The sequence below is a fragment of the Lates calcarifer genome, linkage group LG20 (assembly GCF_001640805.2).
Source record: "Lates calcarifer isolate ASB-BC8 linkage group LG20, TLL_Latcal_v3, whole genome shotgun sequence".
Taxonomy (NCBI): domain Eukaryota; kingdom Metazoa; phylum Chordata; class Actinopteri; family Centropomidae; genus Lates; species Lates calcarifer.
Genome location: NC_066852.1, coordinates 23,575,993 through 23,592,106, shown reverse-complemented (window position 1 = coordinate 23,592,106; position 16,114 = coordinate 23,575,993). Strand labels below are relative to the sequence as shown.

General features: G+C 39.5%; 1 protein-coding gene across 2 annotated transcripts; it reads left to right on the top strand.

Moving 5' to 3' along the window:
• Positions 1 to 734: 734 nt before the first annotated feature.
• On the top strand, positions 735 to 14,531 carry elmod1 (ELMO/CED-12 domain containing 1). Of its 2 annotated transcripts, XM_051078788.1 has the most exons (12): positions 735 to 851; positions 1,242 to 1,300; positions 5,023 to 5,168; positions 6,373 to 6,401; positions 6,534 to 6,631; positions 6,889 to 7,018; positions 7,224 to 7,357; positions 7,511 to 7,579; positions 8,492 to 8,512; positions 9,686 to 9,736; positions 10,247 to 10,380; positions 11,253 to 14,531. In XM_051078788.1, the coding sequence occupies exons 2-12, from the start codon at positions 1,284 to 1,286 to the stop codon at positions 11,426 to 11,428; spliced, it is 1,005 nt and encodes a 334-aa protein (XP_050934745.1). In that variant the 5' UTR covers positions 735 to 851; positions 1,242 to 1,283; the 3' UTR covers positions 11,429 to 14,531. The 2 variants fall into 2 exon arrangements, with proteins under 2 accessions (XP_050934745.1, XP_018556380.1); XM_018700864.2 differs by lacking the exon at positions 8,492 to 8,512 and having other exon boundaries at positions 736 to 851.
• Positions 14,532 to 16,114: the final 1,583 nt, after the last annotated feature.

The window sequence follows — 16,114 nt, the reverse complement described above, 5'->3', positions numbered from 1 at the left end:
ATTTTAGTGATCAATTTTACATATTACGCTATTTTAGCAAGAGTGTATGTACATGGGGCATCTGATACTTGGACAAAAAATTATCTTAACCAAGGGTATTTTTTTATAAGTGATAATAACATGAACAGAGAAATGGACAATAATTAGACAGGAGCTGTAGTATGTGCAAAACTTATAGAAAGACTCTTCACTGGCTGGTAACATAACATTAAGCCTTTTTTTTTCTAACATTGCACTCATCCAGCACATATTTTGATACATTATATGTGGCCAAGAAGACTGTATACAAAATGGTAAGTTTGTATTTTCGACATTTGTCCAGTAACTGTAACAGTTCTATGAATCTCTTAGCGACGAGAATGTCAGTTACAGACTTTAAGACAGATTTTCACAAATAATTGTCAAAAATCAAAGAAGTTTTCAACTTTGTTTACAGTGTTTACAGCTCTTCCAAGAGGTCATAGGTCCCCTTCCCTGCAACAGCCAGAGGTATTTTACCACAGTGCTGATGAAAAAGACACAAGTCCTCTGCCTGGTTTGCCATTTTAAAGTCACCAGAATGAATGAAATGCAATAATGTATCTTTAAAATCCATTGTTAGGACAGGATCTAATGGTGTTTTAAATCATTCTCTGGGATAAATTGGCCGTAATGCTGTGCTGATGGAGGTTTTGACCCTTTGTACTGTGCACTGCATTGCCCTGCTGTAGCTTTTAGACCGGAGCTCCTCAGCCTCAGTCAGTGACTGTCATCATGGAGGAAGAGCAGACGACTGTAGCCGAGTGAAGAGGACTGAACGCTGCACCCCGCCGCATCCCACCGCCTGTTTCGCCTGTTGTTATCTCAAATCGGTGAGTTGAATTGTTGTGTTTTATAGCTTTGAATTTACTGAATGTATTTCTTGTGAAGCCGACGTTACAGGAGTCGTCTGTTGCCACCAATTATGCATTTGAGCTTCGGTTTTGCTGGAGACGATCGAGCTGTGATCGCCTGGTTTTACAGGATTATTCGTCTCTGAAGGAGGAGGAGGGGACACACGTTCATAAGACTTGAAAATACTTATTGTTTCTGTCTAATTGTACTGACTGTAGCCCGACAGAAAGGCTGCAAACCGATTAAACATGCGCGGTGATCGTTCAGCACCGCGGACAGCTCCCGGAGCCTCGGGCCCGACCCGAGCGCTTCATGTGTCGGCCTCATCCGCGAACCTGAACCCGCTGTTTTCTCCTCCGTCTCCACAGAAAGACACCACCGAGGACACCTGAGGGGGCACAGCGACCAAGATGAAGCATTTTCTCAGGTAAAGAAACGTCGAGTGAGGCTGCGTTGTTGCATCGACGCAGGCAGGGCTTCATTTACATTTTTATTTTTTATTCAAATGTGAAGGAATTCATCATGAATCACACCCTCCTCTTCCTCCTCTTCTTCTAAAGCATCTCCTCCTGTTTCATCTTCGATCTGCTGTAACGACTTGTTTATACAAAATACTGTAGTAGACCGTGTATTCCCAGTTCTCCCATTAAAGCTCTCTTCACCATCGATTATGATACTGTGTGTGGCCAGTAAGTGGCTGTTGTGGTGTGAATTGGTTTGAGTGGGTCGGTTAGAGAGGAGGCCTCTTAATCATGGAGCACATGTTAAACCAAGTGCTCTCCTCTGCTGTTTCTATTAATAGTTCTGTTCAGTGTAGAACTGATAAATCTAATGATATACCTCATATTTTTGAGCACAGGATAGTGTTTAACACACAGGCAGGTGGATAATTAATGAGCCTTGTTCTTGGTTTTACATCATACATTTGTAAGGTTTTTATTTAAATGCAAATTTATTCACATAAGGCATAATAGAACAATACAAAAGAAACACAGAACAACATAAAAATACATTTAAACAGGGTTTAAAATGGGTCAAATAAAATAGCAGGTGGGAAGAAGCTAAAACAGATGATAAAAGTTGGAACAAAAGTTGCAAGATATGAGTAAATACGCACAAATTTAATTTAATTAAAAGGAAGTGGCAAACCGAAAAGTTTTAAACCTTAATTTTTTTCTGGGGTTTCTCCCACTTTAAACCACATTCCCCATAATTCCCACTGTTCCCTACCCTTAGTTTCTTTTCCTACTCTTTGTGGTGGCGCCAGTTAAAAGAATAAAACATTTTTCAGTTCACATTTTTTACTCCCTTTGTGAGTCTCAAAGATATTCAGCTTCATTTAGTTTTAATGAACAGAGGAGGCCGGGGGAAGCTGCCAATTTGTTTTTTTGTTTTTGCTAATGGCTGTGTTTGTTTACAGTAATTATACTAATGTGCTCAAATGAATGTGGTAATGGTTTACTGATGTAAAAATGATTCATGTAGCACCTTTAATGGCTCTGGCTGATCACACTGTTCTCCAGTGATTTAATGCTGCACTTTCATGTCAGTTGGGAAACTTGGAATAGACTATTTAAAATTACTATTTTAGATTTAAAATGAAGTGGTCAAAAGTTTGGTCCTACATTTCCCATAATGCAACAGCAGCCTCACTCTCTGGAAAACCCCCTTAACAGAAGTTAAATGAATACAGAAATGTTGAAATATTTTTTTAGGGACATTTCAACAGTTACTGAAGTGAAGTTAGAAGTTTAAGGAGAAAGTGTCTCTTTTTTCTGGAATTGCTAACATCTCAGGCAGCTAGCAGGAACCCAGGCCTGGAGCCGAGTACACGACCCAAAGTCCAGTTTGTTTGGTTAGTGTTAGTACTGTAGTGGACCAGTAGTGATACGGTTTATTGATCTGTGACCAGGTCAACTTGAAAAGATGGTCTCTAATACATTTCGCATTCGTTTCAGTGCTCATAGCTGATGGGGCAGTCACAGCATTTGACAATTTTCCAACTTGGAAAATCGGCATACGAATCCAAGATGGCGGCCACTCGCGTCAACAGTAGTGAACACTCTGCTAATTTTACTGTTTATAGCAGTTCTGTCTTATTTGTCTCACATTAAGTCAGTCGTACACATAGTACTCTTCAGTTTTTATTCATGGACATGTTACTACACGGTTCACATGCGCAAAATATCGCGTAGTATTGATAACAATAGCGAGTCCGGTGTATGTTTGAAACGGTTGGCGTTCATTGCTTAACGTGTCTTTTTTCAGTTAAAATTAAACGGCGTTTTAAGAACGATATGAAGTGTTTGCATGTAGTATGTTCGTCAGACTGAGTGTATATTTATTTGTAAGTCGCGTATACTACGAAAGAGCAGTTCTGTGGGCGTCCATGTTTTTTCGACTTCTTAACTGAAATGCCGTTAAAACGTTGGTGACGTCACTCCCGGTTCCGACCTCCATTGCATTTTATAAGCTTACATGTTTTTTTAAATGTAACATCTTAATCTGTAACTGCAGCAACCACATAAATGTAGTGCAGTAAAAAGTTTAATATTTTAATGTATAGTAGAAGTATACAGTGGTGTAAAATGGAGATACTTGAATACAAATACCTCAAAATTATACTTGAGAACTGTCCCCCTTACCCTACAAAATTACACCTGCAGGGTTTCTATCAGTAAAAACCAAGCTCAGATAACTGATGATATCAGCAGGGATATTTTCTGAGCTCCTCCACAGCCACAGAAGATATTTATATAGTGTTTTCACAGACTGTCCACATTCACTGTGCATTAAACCTGTAACTGTTTGGTTGCAGTGTAACCTGTGAATAATCCTTCCACCATCCCCCCCTTTACCTCCTTGAAGGTTAAGAAAATGTCTGTGTGAGCTGTTTAACATGCCAGTCTCATCCACAGGCTTAGAAGGGAGGAATTAATCCTTCAGGACTGCACCGGTGATCACTTACTGTCTTTTTGTTTGACAAGGAGGATGATGTTTCGCGGTGATCCCTCAGCGTCAGAGGGATTTATTTCTGCATGAAAAGGTTGTAAACTCGATTCCTCATAAACAAACAAAGAGAGAAAATGATGAATAACCTCAGGAAAAAATCTGATGATAAAAGGGTTTAGATCAGAGTAACATATAATATCTTCGTTTCTTTGCTCAGTGCAGAGTGAAGCCTCCACATTTTCTTTAATGGGTCACTCTGCCATTTCCCAAGACACACATCTCCATTTTCATTCTCGGTGTCACCTGTATAAATAGCACACTGTGATCTGCTCTGAGTCTCCCCTGGTAGACGAGAAGTGAAGCACAACTTTCGGTCTTCCTTTTCTTTATACACTGTCCTCCTCCCCACTCCTCTTTTTTCCATTATAGTATCATCACTTTGTTTCTTGCTTTCTTCTCATGTTCATGTGGATATTTGCTGTCTACGGTGATAATGAAAACTGTTCAATCTGTTAAACCTGTTTATTACTCTGCAAAATCAGTTGAAAATACATTTTTAGTCTTAGATCTCTAATAAACTGAACTGCAGACCTCTGATGCAGACCTGAAGAAACACTTTTTAGAGCAAATTTGAGTGGAAATGGATTGAAAATGTCTTCAATTAAGAGCAAATAATACACTATAATAAGATTTCAACAGTGAGATATCAGTGGGTTAAAACTTAACATTGATTTGTGCTGTAATTGTCAAATTATGAGCTTGATTTGATGTTAATTTTGATCACGAGCAAAGACGTAGTGGTCAGTGTTTCTTCTTTATGAGAAAATACATTGATCAGTCAAAGCTAGTGGACCAGAGTCAAACATGGAAGGATCAGGACTTAGACTTTCCGTACCAATGGGTGCCAATACAGGAGTTAGGACCCCACCAAGCATACAAAAAGATAAATATGTGGGGTTGTGAGATGATTTACAAAAAAGAGAGTAAGAGGAAAGAGGTTGATGTTTATTTTTTTGAACTCTTCTCCTATCTGTGTTTTTGTTGTTGTTGTTGTTGTTGTGAAATACTTAATAGTTTTCTTCTTCACGACCTCCTCTATACAAATATAATGTACAAATATACTATCTATTATCTGTGTCTGTATCCTCTTTTTCTTTCTTTCTATCCGTCTAATCCCTCTCGTCATCTTCTCTTCAGAGTGGTGACCCAGTTTTTCGTGTTCCTCTACTGTAAATTATTGTGGCGGGGCCTGAAGTTTGTCGTCAGGAAGTTCACGGGACGCTGTGAGCTGCAGCGAATCTGCTACAACAACAAACATGGAGCCCGCAGGACCCTCAAGATAGGTAGGCCCAGATACTGCCTACACGCTGCCTGACATTTAGTTTTATCTTTCTTTTTTTAAAATTATGAAACTAACAGCATATTTTTATTTAATTATATATGGTTCATTTTTATTTTTAGTGGAACCTTGGAAATGGGAATAAAGTTCCAAGACTATTTTGTTAATGCTTTGATTTCTATCCATCCATTTAGTATTTAACCTCAATCTTTTCTGGGTTAATTTATTCATAATTTAGTTCATAATTTGAACTTTCAATACACTGATCAGCCACAACTTTCAAACCACTGACAGGTGAAGTGAATAACGTTGAGTATCTCATAACAATGGCACCTGTCAAGGACTTGGATTGGTTAGTACTTTAAGTTGATGTGTTAGAAGGAAGAAAAGTAGGCAAAAGTAAGGATCTGAGCAACTTTGACAAGGGCTGAAATACTAGATGACTGGGTCAGAGTATCTACAAAAAAGCAGGTCCTTTGGTGGTTTCATACCAAAAGTAGTCCAAGGAGGGCCAAGCAATGAAACAGCAACAGGGTCATGGGCAACCAAGGTTCACTGATCCGTATGGAGAGCAAAGGTTGGCCCATGTCATGTGGCCTAGTCCCACAGAAGAGATACTGTAGCACAAACCGCTGAAACCCTGATCACACAGTGCCCCACATCTTGCATATATGCGTAGCTAAAGACCAGTCAGACTGTCCATGCTGACCCCTGTCCACCACCAAAAACGCCTTCAATGGGAACAGGTGTCAGAATCTTGGGTCTTTGCATTTGTTTGGATGTTTGGACCAAGTAAACCCCTTCAAGGCAACAGTATTCCCTTGGAGCTGGCTTCTTTGAGAAGGATAATGTCCCTTTCATACTTCAAAAATTGTTCAAGAATGGTTTGAGGAACATGACAAAGAGTTCAAGCTGTTGACTTGTCCGATCCATGGAGGTCTAACCTTGCAACTTACAGGACTTAAAGGATCTGATGCTAACATCTCAGTGCTAGATACCGAAGGTCTTGTGGAGTCCACGTCTCAATGGGCTTGAGCTACACAGGGACCTACACAGTATCAGGCTGATGGTTTCAGTCTTGTGGCTGATCAGTTTATATGTTTTTTATATCTGCCTTGAACCGAAATCTTCTTTGAAGCTTCTGAATAACGCTGCTTTTCATGTTACCGTTTGCAGTTATCTCACACTTTACAAACATTTCCTTCCAGAGTCGTCCCTGAGGTACTCCAAGAATGAGGTAAGTCTCTTTAAATCTACGAATATGATAGATACACAGTATGTCCAATAGCTTCAGTCTGTTTATATCTATCCCCCATTTTCTCTTCCTCTGTCTGTCCTTTGTTGTCTTCTCTGGTCTCGTCCTCTCTAGCTACTGCAGTCTGCCCTCAGCGTCCACCCTGATAAAGTGGAGAAAACCATTGACGACATCATGGCCTTGAAGAAGATTAACCCTGACACCAACCCACAGTGAGAGACACTACACTACACATCACATTTCTGTTACTTTATCACTTGTGTGAGGGTGATGTGGCAAATTAGAGGTAGCTATAGCTGGGGTGTCAACACTGAAAATCCTCATACTAGCTGTGAAAGTGCTTCCTCAGCAATGACTGCAGAGCTACCCTTGAGCAAGGCCTGCTCAAACTCACTTAATAAGTGGCCCAGAGCGACTTTATAAGTAGATCTGACTGAATTCGCTCACTCCTTTCCTTGTGTGTCTCCAGGTTGGGCATCTCTCTGCAGGCCAGCCTGCTGCAGATCGTGGGCTACAGGAGCCTGGTGATGGAGGTGGAGAAGCTGCGCAGGGAGCCTTACGATTGTGAAAACTCTGAGCATGAGGACATGCTAATGAAGGTGCACAGCAGCAACACCAGTCAAAATTAATAGTCTCTATTGGTACTGAAGCTCCTGTGATTCGTTGGTGGCCTGTCATGGTTTATCCTTCCTTCTGTTCCGTCTCTGCTAGAATCGACCGATGATTCCCAACCTTTTTTAATCAGATGTACCCCAACATGTAATCTCTTGTCAAAAGGGGAAATTAACTGTGTGTGTTTTGTAGTTATGGAAGGAGCTGCGTCCCGACATACCTCTCACCGGCCGCATCTCCAAACAGTGGTGTGAGATCGGTTTCCAAGGCAGCGACCCCAAGACTGATTTCAGAGGCATGGGTCTACTGGGCCTGCATAACCTACTGTAAGCTCTCAGTCTCTTCACACAAAAACACAGATCATGGTCCAAAAACCAGTCGGACAGTGATACATTTTGATGGCATTTCTTAAGAACAATTAATCTTCAGGTATGTTTCCTAAATTCCTTTTTCTTGAAGCTTCTCTTTTGTCTCTGCAGGTATTTTGCAGAACATGACAAGGCTACTGCTCTGCAGATGCTCAACGACTCCCTGCAGCCAAAGCACAAGTACGTCAACCTCCTTCATCTTAGTTTTTACCAGAGCATGGTCATACTACAGGAGTACGCCAAGTGGTTTTGGTAGAACATCTCTCTTTTAATGATCAGTGTGTTCTCAGGAGGTTAGAACTATTCAAACCTTTCAAACAAAAAACAAACAGATTTAAATCAAATTATACTGTAAATATTATTACAGTCCACAGCCCCTTAATGACGTCCTGTGTCTGTCAAACAGTGCTGGAAAAACATTGATTTCTAAAATGAAACTGTTTTATTCTGTGTATTTACCGATTTTAAGTACTTTGGACCATTTGTTCTGGAGAGGGGGAGACCTCTGTGGATAATTCGGCTCTGAGTAAAAACCACCTTAACGATGGACACCGAAGGAATCCTAACCTAAAAACAGGCTCAGCTAACAGCCCGAAAACACAGATTTTCAACAAGAAACTACTTTATTCCAGTTTTAATGATCAGGTATGTTTGTTTTGGAGAGGAGGAGACCTTTGAGGATAATTCGGCTCCCAGTAAAAACCTCCTGAACGATGAACAGTGAAGGAATCTTAACCTAAAAATGAAACACAATGAGTTGTATGAGTAAAACGCTGCTATTAATATAACAACAGCTTCAAAATTTCTACCAGAAACTTGGTGTATCTCCTCAACTTTAAACTGCACTTTATCATCCATAACTCTGCATTTACCATATTCTGCTTGATTATATTCATTCTTACAGCTTTATCTCTGTCACTGCATCATTTTTTATTGACTGGTGCTGCCTGAGTTGTTTATCACTGGCATCTCAATGAGCTGTCTCATTTCACAAATGAAGATTCTTCTTTTTCCTCCTTCACGTCCACCACCTCCACCTCCACCTGTCTGCCCATGCTTTCCCCCCTCTTCTATCTGTCACATGCAATGTAGGAGCTCACACCGAAAGCCAAGGTACTCGACTTCACTTTCATTCACTTGCTTTTTGCTCCATTCATAGCTTTCGCTTTTGTTTTCATGCTCAGAGAAAAATACAGTTACCCTGCTGTCTTATCAGCCTGAGACACAGTATGTGGCTGTGAAACAAAGAGGAATATTCCAGTCATAGTAATAGTGACAGTGCTGTGTTAAATTTAGGAGTATTTTTAAAATCAAACAACCTATTTTTGATCTGTTTTTAAAGGTTTACATCATCAATAGTAACAGATAGATGAGGAACTGAGAGGCAAAGACAGGGTGGAGAATTCAGAAAGTACTGAGAGTTGGATTAAGATATTGTTGATTTTAATGACATTAATGATGACTTTGCCCTTTAAATGGAAACCAGGAAAACCTCAAAATATCTCATTTATTTAATTTCCCTGCATTATTAATGGTAATTAAGTCCTCAATGATTTGAGAAATTACTGGTGTTTTTTGTTAGCTAAATTTTCATGCACTTATTATTCAATTGTCATGAGTCATCTCTTAACTTTAATGTTCTTCACTTTGCATGATGGTGGCATTTTATACAATAAATTGTGGTATGAGAGAGTCTCAGTGGAGCAGTTGTAAAGTATAGATCCTTGGTGGTTCCTACAGATAAAAGTAAAATTGATAAAAGTTGACTTGAACTGAGGGCTTGAAGTTTCAAGATCATTTCATGTAGACGGATTCTGTGAGAATTTATCTTACAACACAGTTTCTAAGCGGATAATACAGTATATTATTGTGTCTGCTGTTTTGTTTGGATTGAATTAATAAGAAAAAAATGGTAGCAACGGTAGTAACAGTTTTATTAATAGTAAATAACACAGATTAAACAAGTTAAACATGCAGTTTAAAGTCACTTTAGAGTTAGAAATGAACTGAAATCAGACTCCTCTCAGAATTTACATCTTTGAAGTTGGATCTGACCTTTGGGGACTCCTAGACCAGACTAGACCATATTTAAGTCCATGTAAAGATACTATTTTTTATACATTTGAACAATGTTGCTGCGACATGGTGTTTCCACTAGAAATGCATCAGCTTAGAAAAAGAAACTCCTCTTTGTCATGTAAAGATTTCTGTGTAGATTTCCTTTTTATTCACTCATTGTCACTTCACATGTAGTCAGTACATGACTCAAGTGTGTGTCCTCCACAGTGAGATAAACAAGCCTGAATGGGAACAGAAGAACCTTGACAAAGCTATCGGGTAAGTGTCAACACATGTAGACGTGTGTGTGGAGGAGGTAAAACCAGAGCTGTACACTTAAGCAGGCGAGACTGCAAGTGTGTGTGAGTGTGTGTGTGTGTTAAGAGGCAGGAAGTGTGTTACTGCTGTGTTCTCCTGCTCGGCCTTCTGCCTCCAGTCTGCATCAGCTCTGATAAGGACTGAAAATCCTCCTGTATCCACACAGCGTTGTGAGATGACTCCAGCAGAGCAGCGAGCTGCAAACTACAAATCATTAAATGTAGTTTACTACAGTGAAACATATATTTTTAAAAAAGCCTTTTATTCAGTTTTTTTCTAATAGTTTTAGTTTCCTAGTTCCAGTTTGTTTAATGTCATTTTCATTTGTTTTTAGTTTTCCTTTGTGAAACACTTCGTAACTTTGTTTTGCAAGGTGACATATGAGTAAAGTTTCTACAGTTTTCAGTCCTCTAAGTCCCACTGTTATTATAGACTCATTCAACGTCTATATTTTTTATCATCTTCCTCCAGCTATTCTTTCGCCATCGTGGGCATCAACATAACAGACTTGGCCCACTCTCTGCTGGTGAGCGGAGCTCTGAAGACCCACCTGTACAACGTGGCCCCAGAGATACCCAGCCTGCTGCACTTCCAGCAGACGTTCTGTGAGTTGGAATGACTGAGATATATTGAGGAATGTTAATAGAGCCACAATTTAACAAGAAACCACAGTTTGGAAGAGTGGTGCAGGAGTGATATATTTTTATAGTCCAAACTCAGAAGTTAGCATCACCCTGGTTCCCTCGACAAAAAGCTAATGGGTTTTTTTCACAAGACAACACGAAAATGTCTTGGGCTTGTGTTAAAACCACAGCTCTTATTTCAGACATTTAACCAATGTATGGAGATTTTATCAGAGAGCTTTTCTTGAAAACAACTGCCTGCTGTGGCTAGAAACAAGTTGATGAGAGTTGTGGGAGTCAATCAAAACAGTAAAGTTGTGGTCCCAAAAAACAACACAATGAAAAGACGTCTAAAATGATCTGAGGGGAAGTAGTCATGTGATATATATATAAGAATATTGATATCGTCAGTTTAAAAGTGCTTTATGTAGGTTTTTTGCTATTGCTACATAGCTAACATTAGCGTTAGCAGCTATTTACTTACCACTCTAAATGTTGTGAGTTCAGCATCAAACTTTATTCCTTTACTCGCCAGGGGCTGTCTCTAGTGGTGGAAAGCAACACCAATGTTTTGCTTCTATTTCCATCACTTCTTTTCTTCTGTTGAAGTTAGCATGCTAACCAGCTAGCTCCCTACTGTTTCATAGTACCATGTTGCGATAGTGAGTGATGTAGCGTCCAGTCTGCTCTTAGTCCAACATGACATCATATTCAAACCTCTTGTAGATGTAACAATGGCTGAAGTGTATAGCTGTTGATGCTAACGTTAGCGATGTAGCAATAGCAAAAACTTACATATAGCACCTTTTTAAAGCACATGATGGATGAACGTTTTTCCTCTCCATCCACGTCAGGTTACCTGATGCAGGAGTTTCACCGTTTCTGGATCGAGGAGGATCCCAGTGACATCATGGAGTTCAACCGGGTCCGCTCCAAGTTCCACCGGAGGATCCTGCGACAGCTGAAGAACCCGGACATGGCTCTGTGCCCCCACTTCTCCGCCTCCGACCTCCACCTGGTCAACCTCTAAACACCTGACCTGTGACCCCCCCCCCTCACCACCACCACCTTCATATCCCCCCACAGAGGTCTCCCCTGGTTGTCTGGTAACCCTTCACACTCACATAAATGGTTCCTCAAACTACTGGACACACCTGGGGGAGGCACTCTTCCTCCTCTGCTCAGCCCACCTCGTCCCAGCTAACGTCATGTCGCGTCACTGCCAACAGCTCTCTACACACACATACACACATACATACACACACATACACACTGCCTCTACGCCCTCACTGCAGCGTTAGACCACCAGCATCAGAGATGACCATAGCGATTGTAGCTGTGCATGAGGAGGCTGCACCACACCATCACAGACTCATTGTTATCTGTTGCTTTAATGATTCATGACGATTGTATCACAGCCGTTACACCTCAGTTATGAACCTTTCTGCTTAATAACAAACCAAATTGCTTACTTTCTCAGCCAAAAATCCCTCTTAGATTGCAACTCAGCTCAGAATATTCTGGAAATTAGCTGCTCGGGCTTTAAGTCGTGAGGTTAAATGGGTCGAAAACACAAAGTTTTGTATTCAAATCAAAGAGCTATAGATATATAATGTAAGTTTAAGAGAAATATATCTGGCGCTGATTCAATCAAAAGCAATCAAACAACATAGAGCCAGTTCATCTCTTAGCTTTGTCTGTATTGGATGATCGCTATAGATTGTATTGTACTTATTATGTCACCATGACATAAGACCTAAGACTTCTACTTCTTGCCAAAATATCGAATGTGGAGAACTTAATAATTTACAGCAGCAGTTTGTTTCTTGTGAGCTCAACTTTAAAGTTTTGTAAACCTGCTAAATGATGTTCATAAATATTTTAAAGATCTTGTTATTTAGGTGAATTACAGATATTAAATGTGTAGCTTTTGGCAGCACTGTTTGTGATTTAGATACAAAAAGAGCTTCTCTTCTTTTTATTTTGTCACATTTTTTATTTCCTCTCACATGTTTACATCCAGAAAAAATATTTTAAAATAATTTATGAACATTTTTTTTACAGGTTTGCAGAAGCTTTTGCCTTTGATTTGACCCCCTGCATATATTGTGTTATGAATGTTCCTCACACGCTCACTTTCATGATTGTTTGATTCTAGTTTAATTCATTGAATGTGACACTGTGTCCACTGTTGTATCAGCCAAAGCAATAATTTACATTCATTTCACTGCACATTTCTTTAAATGTGTTTATTTGCACCATGCCGTGCCTAAGTATTTGTTTTGCTTTCTAACTCAGAGCTGGAATGGATGATCACTTTATACAGCAGCTGCTACACGTGACATTTAATAGAGGTGGAATATTACCACGTTAATTTTGAGATATTAGTGTAATTACTGTAAATAAATGTCCGCCGTGATCTCATTTGCTTTGAGTCAACTTGACACAGATTTATTAATGATTTAAAATACTACAAGTAGCAGCTTTAAGAAGAGTTTGTTACAAAAGCAACAACCATCAAAGAGAATTAAGACATTAAATGTAGATTTGCTCCATAGAGAATGAATCAGATGAGTGAAACAGACGAGAACTGACAGTGAAAATGTGATTTAAAATGCTAAAGATGGAGGCGTTGACCAGCCAATCAACGCACCAGCTGCAGAGTCAAAGAGCAGGAGCTCCACACTGCACTGAATTCTCTTTAAGAAATAACTTTTTTATTAACATTATATTACATGTCACTGTCAGCTCCCTACTGTCAACTGCCTGTCTTGTTTTTCCAATTCAATCTCTCTATTTCACCAGTAAAACCTCACTATGATTAAAGATATTGTTCAAGAATGATCAAGACAACACAATTACAACAAGAAAACAGATAACAAAAATTTGCTTATGCATTAAACTGTCAAATATCATCGTAACTGATATAAAAACAATTCAAAAACTATGGTCTATAACCGTAAGAACAATTCAATATTATCAACACACAACACTTTCCGTGTTAGCATTCATAAAGTGAAGGATGTTGCAAATATTTTGGTAATTTTTTTATACTTCACATGAAATTTATTCTGCTGCAGCCATTAACTGTATCTCTGCGCTTTAGTTACCTCTCTTGGTACAAGCTGATCTTCAGCTGCTCAAAGCTTCCTGAACTGAAATTTAACGTTTATAAACTTCATTTATATCACCAGTGATGCTGAATGTAAAATGGAATATTTTAAACCAAACCCGCTGTGTGTAACACTTGCTGAACTTGAATCTAGTGTGGAATAGTAGAATAAGTAGAGAAGAGTCAGTGAACTGACTCAGACAATATCGTCACACTGCAGTAGACGACTCCTCATTCGTTATCTGAGTTCCCTTAAAAACGCAGACTTCCACCGTCCAGTTCATCATCTGTGGAGCATCAGTTTGATCGTCATCTCAGCTCTGAGTCACACTTTTAATTTTCCACTGAATGATAAATGAATAAAAACCCAAATCTTCACACACACCAGTGTTGCTTCTCTTGAACATGTGACCGCTGTATTTAAACATTCACGAGCGTTCACATCATCATCATCATCGTCATCATCTTGTGTGTGTGATGCTGACAGCTCTGACAAATGTCCTCATCGGAGAAAACTGAAAACTAAATTATTTTACTGCCATGCTTGCACTGTTGATTGTGTTTCAATAGTATTAAATATCTTTGTCTCATTGAAGTGAATGTCGATGCTTTTCGTCAGTATTATGCAGCTGTTTACTTCAGTGAATGTCAGTGCCGGTTTCATCTCCTGCTTGCGTTCTGTTCTTGCTTTGCTATGGTCAGCTTTGCACTATTGTAAAAAAATAAAATAAACAATGCAGTTTCCTTTATGATAGTAAATCAGTAATTTGTGGAGTATAAAGGGCCAAAGTGTCCCATGATACTGTAGATGAAGTTAGGTACATGCTGCTGTATATTCTGCTTTGAAACTGCCTATAAGGCCGCAATCTGCATGATGATATTTTCATTATCACTGCTATGGCGTTCTGTATTCTTCAGTAAAGCCTCAGTAAAGTACTCCTAGATATTGTAACTATGTGCTTCATTTGTCTGTGCTGTACTTTTTGAGACCACAATAAAAACTAAATGTCAGTAAAAATTATAGGTGACTATTTTTTATTTTTTTAATAGTGCTCCCTAAGAAGAAGAAGCTCAAAGTGTTTTTTTTTAAGGAGTTATAATAATAATAAATACATTTTTATAGCAGGAATGGATCAAATGGCAGTGTGTAAGAGAGAGGTGTTGCTTGAAGTGACAAACCCACAGAAAATTATCACCCAGCTCTGCAGTTTCTCACAGTTCTACAGCAGAAGAAAGTAGAAGTAGTACTGATAAAACAACAAAACATAGAACTACTTTGTATTATGTTTTACATCTGCATTTGTATATGCTTGTATAGAGCTTAGTATAGAAACAGAATCAATTAAAGCTGCGAGCAGCGTTGAACGGGCCCTCGCACCCGGCGCCCGTCGGGGGAGCAGCGACCGCGGGACCCCGGCAACCGCGGGGTCAACGCAGGTCGCAGGGCACACGCTGGCGTAACAGTTCACACTTCCGAGATGTAAAAATTTCAAATAAAAGCTTTTATGCTAATTATTTTCTGTGATAATATTTTTCAGAGCTCATCATCTGTGACAGCTCTTGGCTCTCCTGACTGTAACCTCTCTGTGGCAGCTTCTCACAGACTCAATCAACTCCTCTTCCCCTCCCCCCTCAAACACAAACACAAACACAGAGAGAGATACCCCCTCCCAAAAGGAGATAAAACTCAGTTTTAACTTGAGTTTACAAGCTTTGAGCTTTGAGCAAAAGCATTTTTTTTAAGTTCTGTTACTGGGTGCATATATAAATCATTTGTGCTTAAACAAGGCTTATAATGAAGTTATTTGAACAGTGAATATCTCATCTGCCTAAAGTCAGGGCGAAGCCACTAACCAGCTGTAGGGATGGGTATCATTAGGATTTTATCTTTATCCATACAGACCCCTATCAGTCCAGCTCAGACTGTTACTGGTTTAAGAGAGTGAAGTTTATAGCAATTTGCAAAATTTGGAGATTAGTGACAAACTAACCAGTTAGACTACATACAGACAAGCTTTCATTTTAGCTGTTAGTAACAGTTTGCCATGAGCTTAACCAGCGTGCTGTGCTTCCTGTTAAACATGTCATGAGACTGTGGACAACGCTGAAAATATTACTTTACTAACTACTGGCCAAACAGGCGCTTTGACAAAGAAAAGGTAAAGGCCAGCAGCTTTTACTTTTCAATGCACTTGTCGTCAACTTGAGTGGCTTATATTCAGCTGGTTCACCTCGACGCTGGAGGACCTAGTGAACTTTTCCTGTCGCCGTACACTGAGTAACACGAAAAAATCAGCTGACCCCGTGTGAAATTTCCTAACTGATCAAAACCAAACTGTAAAGACAGCATCAATCCACGCTCAGCTTTGGTCAAGGGGAGACATATGGTAAGATTACATGAATTCATGTAATCTTCTTTGAGACTACAATTTCAGACTTAACTAAGTCATTCCCTAGTGTCTTGGCAGCGTTTATGGGTTCTTTAGACAGGTCTCTAACTGGTTTTCTTTCCAGGGTCATTGAAATCTTTGGCTTCCTACCTCTGCCAGGCTTGTTCTGCACAGTGTGGCTCTCCTTGAATTTCTCGGTGACGCTTCTCATTTG

Bases quoted from the DNA above. Each gene is read 5' to 3' on its own strand.
- elmod1 (XM_051078788.1), top strand. The intron at 7,580-8,491 runs GTACGTCAACCT...CATGCAATGTAG, and splicing joins TCCCTGCAGCCAAAGCACAA to GAGCTCACACCGAAAGCCAA. The intron at 8,513-9,685 runs GTACTCGACTTC...TGTCCTCCACAG, and splicing joins AGCTCACACCGAAAGCCAAG to TGAGATAAACAAGCCTGAAT.